The following is a 7,756-nucleotide window of genomic DNA, read 5'->3' as shown; positions in this document are numbered from 1 at the left end:
TCCAGCATTTCAACTCGTATTTCTTCATATTCTCCATTCGAAAACCGTCGCTGATATAATGCCTGAGGTTCGAAACGATTTACCGAAAAAAGTATCATTGTTATGATATTGTTTATATTGTTAGCAATCTAACAGTACCGAGTTTTAGGGATATGGTAAACATTTCTGCTTGTTTTTAAAACTCGGTACGCATTCTAAAACTCGGTACTAATCGGTATTCGGTACTAGGTTTTGTTCGATTTTCTCGGTATTTGATGATTAAAACTCAGTAAACGTCATTACTGGTTGATAAAACTCGGTACACATTTCGTAGACATGTTAGGTTTTCCTTAGTAAATCGAACAGAATCCTAAATGACGTGTATTTAGGGTTTAGGGTTCTGTTCTACCGTGTTACTAGGTACTCGGTACTCGGTACAGCTTGGTACTCGGTACTAAGAAAACTCGGTATTTCTCTTAGTATTTGTTACACTTATTTATTTCACGTAGTTTTTCACGGAATAACTCTGTAAAACTGTTATTTTCTTAATGTTTGTTAAACTTTATTATGCAGGGATATACCCCCAAGATTCATTTCAGATGTCGGACTTCAGGATTTAGAGAAATTTGTAATGAATTGGTTGAGAAATTTGGGGATCAGTTTGTTAGTAGCCTAAGTGAGCTACAAATTAACCAGTTCCTATTACTACCTCGGTTCCCACAAAATGTTCATATTATTTATATGTTATTGTCAACGTGGGATAACGAATCTGAAAGTTTTGTTATTAATACCCGGACTTTAACTTTCACTTCTGATGAAATAGCATTGATTATTGGCTTACCAAACAGAGGTATTAAATTTGAACCTGGGACTGGTACAATTGCTGGTAAAATAGCAAATGACATAAGGCATGATATTCTGAAATTGAAATCCTCAACGCCTATCGAGATTGTTAGGGAACAATTCATTGTGTACTTATTGTCCAATATTTTCTTCCCAATGACCAACTTCCGAGTGCAATCAACAATATTGGACGTTGCAAAAAATGTTGACAAGTTCAGAGCATACAATTGGCCCCAATCCATTCGGAATTTCCTTGTTATTGAATTTAATACAATAGCAAAAAAACAATTAAAAGGTCAATCATTGGGATATGTTAATGGATTTGTTATGATTATAATTGTGAGTAATTCTTATACATATTACATTGTTTTTATTTATTTCACTATTGTAATAGGTTCTTTATTTCATACACTGATTTATATTGTTTAATTTTATGTTTTAGATTTGGTTTTTTGAGCATACAAAGTTCCACCCAGTAGTGGATAATTTGGCTCAACCCCGTCTCCTTCGTTGGGATGCAAAATTTAATTATAGAATTAAAGATGTTGATAATTTACTAAAAAGCCTTCAGGATTCTGAGGTACAATTCATATCTTCACTCATTTAACTTTATTCTGTACTTATAAGTTTTGGATATTTATAAAAGATTTGATCCAAATCTTGACAGATTTATAAGAGATAACAGATAATGAGAAGATTTTAATTCAGAGTAGTAATCCAGCAAATGGTATGGATATTACACCACTGAGAAGTATACATATATCTAGTAGTAAGCCAACTCCATCTCTACAAGCAACTTTATCTCCAGCCAGTCCAAGCCCAACTGCTTCTCCTATTCAAACTCCAACGGAAACTGAATGTCCAATTGAACAGCCAATGAACACTGATCCTACAATTCCTATTGTTAGTCCCATTGATTGTCGAAGTCCCATTGATTCTCCTTTAAGAACAAAATTTAGACAAGAAAGTGATGCACAACGTAGTGAACCTGATGAAACAAATTTGAGGATTATCAATCAATCCATATATAAACTTATTACACAGCATGAATATATGGTCAAAAAATTTCATCACTCAAAATGGACAAAATTCTGCTTCAAAAACGGGTGGAAGCATTGGACAATGAAGTATTTCAGTTAAAATCTGGTAACAATGAAAAATTTTGTGGTATATATAAGATATTAAGTTATCATTTTCCACACTATTTCACGTCTGAGAAAATTGGCAGTCCGGTTCACTCAAGTTCAAGAACGAAATCTGAAAACAATTTTAATGAAGTATTATCAAAAACTGTTGAGAAAATTGTTGATGAAATAGTTAGTAAGAAAGAAACATCAGAAGATGAGGAATTTCCTTTCCCTTCATCAGGAACTGGAGGAATTGCTCAAAGAGTACATTTGAGGAATGACAGGAAAAGGAAAAGAGTTAAAACTTCATTCACAGCAGGTGATAGAAAGAAGAAGAAAGCTCAGTTGGCTAATGATGAAGCTGAAATAGTTAGTAAGAAGGAAACATCAATTACTAGAAGAAAACCAGTCACTCGTGCTGCAACAAGACTGAAAGAGAAGTTAACTGATACTAATAAAGCTTCTGCGCCTACTGATGAAGCTATGATAATTGCTCCTTCTGCTCCACCAGCTGAAAAGCCAAAAACTGCAATTTTTGATGTTGAGGATTCCAAATATGTAGAACGTGAGGCCAAGGCATTTTTGGATTACCTAGAACGATTATTACTTAATGAAGAGAAGAGGAATATCATTGATAACTTTCTTAACAAGTACATAAAACAGTACGTACTTTAAATAACAATACCGAGTTGTACCAAGAAATAAACAACTCGGTACAACTCGGTATTTAACTTTTATTAGCTATTTTTTTCGTATATGAACGTCAAGTACATGGTTTTATTCGCAAAACTGTTTAATACCGAGAAATAATAAACTCGGTACAACTCGGTATTTAACTTTTGTTAGGTATTTTTTTCGTATATGAACGTCAGAAATATTATTTTATTCGAAAAACTGATTAATACCGAGAAATAAAAAACTCGGTACAACTCGGTACAACTAGGATTAACAAGTTTTTTCTAACGATGGTGAGACAAATTATACAGGGAGGATACCATCTTGGCGATTGGAAATGCATTTATTTTTAGAAGCCAAATGGACGAATTGTTGCTATGCGAAGAGCTTGACAACAACCATATGGACACTTTTGCATTTCTTTTATCTGAGAAAAACAAAATGTTTCCACGACTGAACCAACCATTTCTATATGTTTCTGCTTTTCATTGGGTTAGTAATTATTTATACTAAAGGTATAGTGTATATCATTAAATGACTGAATGACTTTTTTTTTCAAGGTTATTATATTCAAAATAAACAGGATAAAACAACATCATTTGCAGAGAATATCACGCGAGCTGCTGTTAAAAATGCTAACATTATGTTTGTTCCCATCATAAATGAAAAACATTGGACATTACTTGTTGCAAACATGAAGACAAAAAGATGGGATTTTATGGATTCATTACCCAAAGCAACGCACAAGGTTATTACTCCGGAAGTGGTATAAACTTAGAGTTATCTTTGGTTTAATGTTTTTTATTGAAGATAAATGTAATAATTTTATTACCTTTCCAGATATCTCATTTATACGATGATGCAGAAGATGCTTTTGAGGATGATATAAGAACCTGGCCAATCCATTCAATCCCAAACTTGCCAACACAAGAAAACAGTGTCGACTGTGGAATGTTTGTCTGCAAATATATGGAACAAGTTATACAAAATAATAATACTGATTGGGACATCCATAAGATCTGGCAAAGTAATATGGCCTTATTTAGGGCAGAATTTGCTTATGCCATTTTTTGTAGTATGATAAATTAAATTTATAATTTTGCATATGATATTTTAGTGTTTTGTTTATTTTGATCTGATTAGAAATTCCACTAATATCGAGTATGAAATGCTAATATCGAATAGTACCTTCTTATTCAGAGATCTTGATCACACTTACATAAAGGATGACTGACTTCCTGATTCTGCAGGTGTAAAATATAAAGTTGGATCAGGATTATGCACGGTTGATTTCACTTTTTTGGCCTTCCTCTTCTCCCAATGATCCTTTAATCTAGCATTAGAAACTCCCTTAGGCCGGCGCTTTGCAGGATCTCTAATTATTTTGTGGAGCCCCTCAGTGATACATTTATTTCTTTTTCCTTCCATAATGTTTTGAACATTTAATGCCAATGCACTCATACCATCTATCATACACTGTTCTGCATCCTCATTACCTTGAGCTTCACTGCTAATTTGATAAGCAAATCGGCAAACATAATTTCTAAAAATCATGTTTCGGGAACCTTGTTTTAACGTGCACAAACTCGGTATTGTAAGCTGAACATTTAATCCACTATAAAGATCGTTTCTAGCAGTTGCTGACCATCTTGAAATTAAATATTTTTGAGGTATATTACTAACATCCAACTGACTCATCACTCTCATACAATGAGAACACAGGATTCCCATCATCTCGAACTTTCCGCAGCTGCACTTTATCGTTCCTTCAGCTGAACTAAACAAACGATGTCTTGTATTAGGGAATACAAGCTCTATTGCCCTTGTCATTGCTTGATCCTGATCAGTGAATATAGTAACTGGATGTTTATTATTCATAATTCTTAAAAAGGTTTGAAATAACCACCAGAATGAATCAATTGTTTCATCAGATAGAAAGGCCATCCCTAATATAATGTTTTTCCAATGATTATTGACTCCAATAATAGGGGCACATACTAAATTATATTTGTTCAGATGGTAGCTAGTATTAAAAATTATTACATCCCCAAAGCAGTCATAATCCACTCTCCCCAAACCATCTACCCAAAAAAAGTTTACCAACCTGTCTTTCTCATCAGTTTGCACATCCCATGCAAATAGATTGTCTTCAGCTGACCGATTTTTGAACAATTCGATTAGCGAATTGCTGTCCCCATTCTCAATTTTTGCTCTTCTCTCCTTTTGAATATAGTTGTATGCATCTCTCTTGGTAAAGCCCAGATTTTCTACACCTCCAACCTCCTCGGATAGATAGGAGAATGCATTTATTGTTCTTATTCCCGCATCAGCCATTGATTTCATAACAGAGGCATTCTCTTCAGTGATGTGCCTAGATGATCTCAGCAAATGTTGATCATCCGGTTTTGCCAATTCATGGTTGTGTGTTTCTACCGAATTTTTCACTATCCATATCCCTTCTTCACTAACAAAAAATCTCACTATAGCAGGGCATCCAGTTCTTGTAGTTGATTTTTTAAATTTAACCTTCTGTATATTTTATGTTTCCTTCTTGAATCCAGATTTTGAACAGACAAAAACCTTTGATTTCAATTTCCTGGTACCAGGCCAGTAAGAAAGATGTTCTTTCCAAACACTAAATCCATGCTTATGTGCATATTCGCAATATTTAACATATGCTTCCTTCTCAGATTTGTAAACCCCCTATAAAAATAAATTACAATATTCATTAAGACAACGGAAAAAAACCAAAATAAATACATGAAAATGAAGAACTGTACCGAGTTATTTATCAATACCGAGTTATATATAACTCGGTACAAATATATGGTATTTCAAGTCTAGGGATATATAAGATATAAGTGACGTAAAGATAACAAAAACTTATCAATACCGAGTTTTAAGTATGAATACCGAGATATAGCAAGTTCTCAAAAATCTCGGTACAAGTTCTACATAAGTAAAAAATCGGTACAAAAAACAATTTCAAGTAATAGAAATTAAAATCTAGTTATGTAGAAGACATAAGTGACGTAAATATATTAAAAAATCATCAATACCGAGTTATACTTATGAATACCGAGAAATACCGAGTTGTCAAAAATCTCGGTATTTCTTCTTCATAACTATATAAAACAAATTCAAGCAATATAAACAAATATCGAGCAGTACCTACTTATAAAAAATCAAGTTACATTTAAATAACGAGCAGTACCGAGTTATCAGAAGGTTAGGTACAAACAAATATGAGAGGATCAGACGAAGATGGAAGACAAATTACTTGTAAAAAATAGGAAAAATCGTCATCCATAGTATAAGTGCCAAATGTTTCGTCGAAATCGTCTAACTCTTCCAAAGTTGGAGTTCCCAAAGTAGGTTCCTTCGAATTCATCGCGTGGAACGCTTTGCGGAAGTTTCCTAAACCCTAAATACTGTATAACGTTCTGTGTACAATCAAGATAATCGGCAAGAAGTTTATATACCCGCGTCTTTTAAAATTTTCCCGCCCGTTTAAACGCAAAAGAAACGTCAAATATCTAAAAAAACAGCAGGTTTGGGTCGGGTCGTCGGGCTGCTACGTGGCGTAAAGTTAATGGTGGCCGAACCTATAAAACCATTCGGTCAGAGGACGTAATAATTGTTCTCAACCAACAGGCCAAGATGAGCTGTGTATAATTAAAAGTTTTAACTGTTACAATTCTAAAAGCAAAATGAAATATCAGAATGTAGACTTTGACTTTGTTTGAGACAACCTTCTTACTGTTTTCTAAAACAGCTTTCTATTACAAAAATTTTTAGTAACAAAAAATTTTGCGATAAATTTTTTTTTAGGTTCTCGGGATCATTTTTTGACATTCCAAACTCATTTTCGGAGCCCCAGGAAGCCACAACGATTAGTTTATATTAAATTTAAAATTTTTGGAGCAAAATATTCTAATAATATTTGCTCCAATTGTCACACTTTATACAATATAAAGATAATATACACTCTCTATCTCTACCATCACAAATTTTTAACACATAATAATACTCATTAAAAGCTATCATTATTACTATAGAATTGCTCAACATAACACCACAATATGTCACATTTCATTATTACTATATATCACATTTTATTTTTTTAATTTATCAAAAATAAATATTTATTCTTGCACATCATGATGAAAAATTTCTACTAATAATCAGCACCCTATAATACAATCTCAAATAAAAGAATTTAAAAAATAAAGAAAAGACTCAAAATACATAATTTTGAAATATATCAAATGCACCATTAACTTATTATGTGTAATTTTAAAAAAATCATAAATAAACTTCTGTTGCGTCCAGGAGTATTCGCCGCGGTAGAGAAATATAAAGTTTATCGTCTTAGCGTTGTACGAAAATCCGGCATGCAATCAGATAAGGAGAGAGGGTCTAACATTTATGAGACACCAAGATTTTTATGTGGAAAACCCCTGAAAAGGGGGAAAAACCACGGGGCCTAGCTTGAACGAATCCACTAGTATTTGCAATCAATTACAAATGAGGCCCTTCCTTGGGAGAAGGCCTTAGCTTGATGTACATCTTATAGAGTACATTACATGATGTAAATACAAAGAACTACTATTAACATATTCGCTTTGTTGGAAGGACTGTAGTCGGCGGGCGACAGAAGTCAGGATCACCGTAGTCAGCTGACGACGGAGGTCGGAAGGACTATAGTCGGTGGGCGACGTAAGTCAGGAGGACTGTAGTCGACGGGCGACGGATGTCGGAAAGACTGTAGTCGGCGGGCAACGTAAGTTAGGAGGACCGTAGTCAGCGGGCGACAGAGGTCGGAAAGATTGTAGTCGGCGGGCGACATAAGTCAGGAGGACCGTAGTCGGCGGGCGACGGAGGTCGGAAAGACTATAGTCTGACGACGAAGATCAGAAGGACAACGTCAGGTATAAGTCCAACAATGAAAAGAAATCCATCTTCGCGTAGACGTCCAGCGAAGTCCGATAACCGGTAGAAGTTCGACGTCGGGAAGAAACTTTGCGAAGAGTGAAGGTCCGATGTCGGGTAGAAGTCCGACGTCTGTTGGTGGCAGAGGAGAACTCCGGCTTCACTTGGGCGGAGTTTCAGCGTCAGGAGGGAACTCTGTT

At 34.6% G+C, this 7,756-nt stretch overlaps 1 protein-coding gene across 1 annotated transcript; it reads left to right on the top strand.

Moving 5' to 3' along the window:
- The first annotated feature begins 1,901 nt into the window (after positions 1-1,901).
- LOC110116522 (sentrin-specific protease 2-like) lies at positions 1,902-3,713 on the top strand. The gene is made up of 4 exons (XM_020850122.1): positions 1,902-2,611; positions 2,936-3,116; positions 3,208-3,372; positions 3,465-3,713. The coding sequence occupies exons 1-4, from the start codon at positions 1,902-1,904 to the stop codon at positions 3,711-3,713; spliced, it is 1,305 nt and encodes a 434-aa protein (XP_020705781.1).
- The last annotated feature ends 4,043 nt before the right edge of the window (positions 3,714-7,756 follow it).

This window comes from Dendrobium catenatum, unplaced genomic scaffold, assembly GCF_001605985.2.
Source record: "Dendrobium catenatum unplaced genomic scaffold, ASM160598v2 fragScaff_scaffold_993, whole genome shotgun sequence".
In the NCBI taxonomy this organism is placed as follows: Eukaryota; Viridiplantae; Streptophyta; class Magnoliopsida; order Asparagales; family Orchidaceae; genus Dendrobium; species Dendrobium catenatum.
The sequence above is the reverse complement of the archived record's forward strand: the minus strand, read 5'-3'. Positions and strand labels throughout refer to the sequence as shown.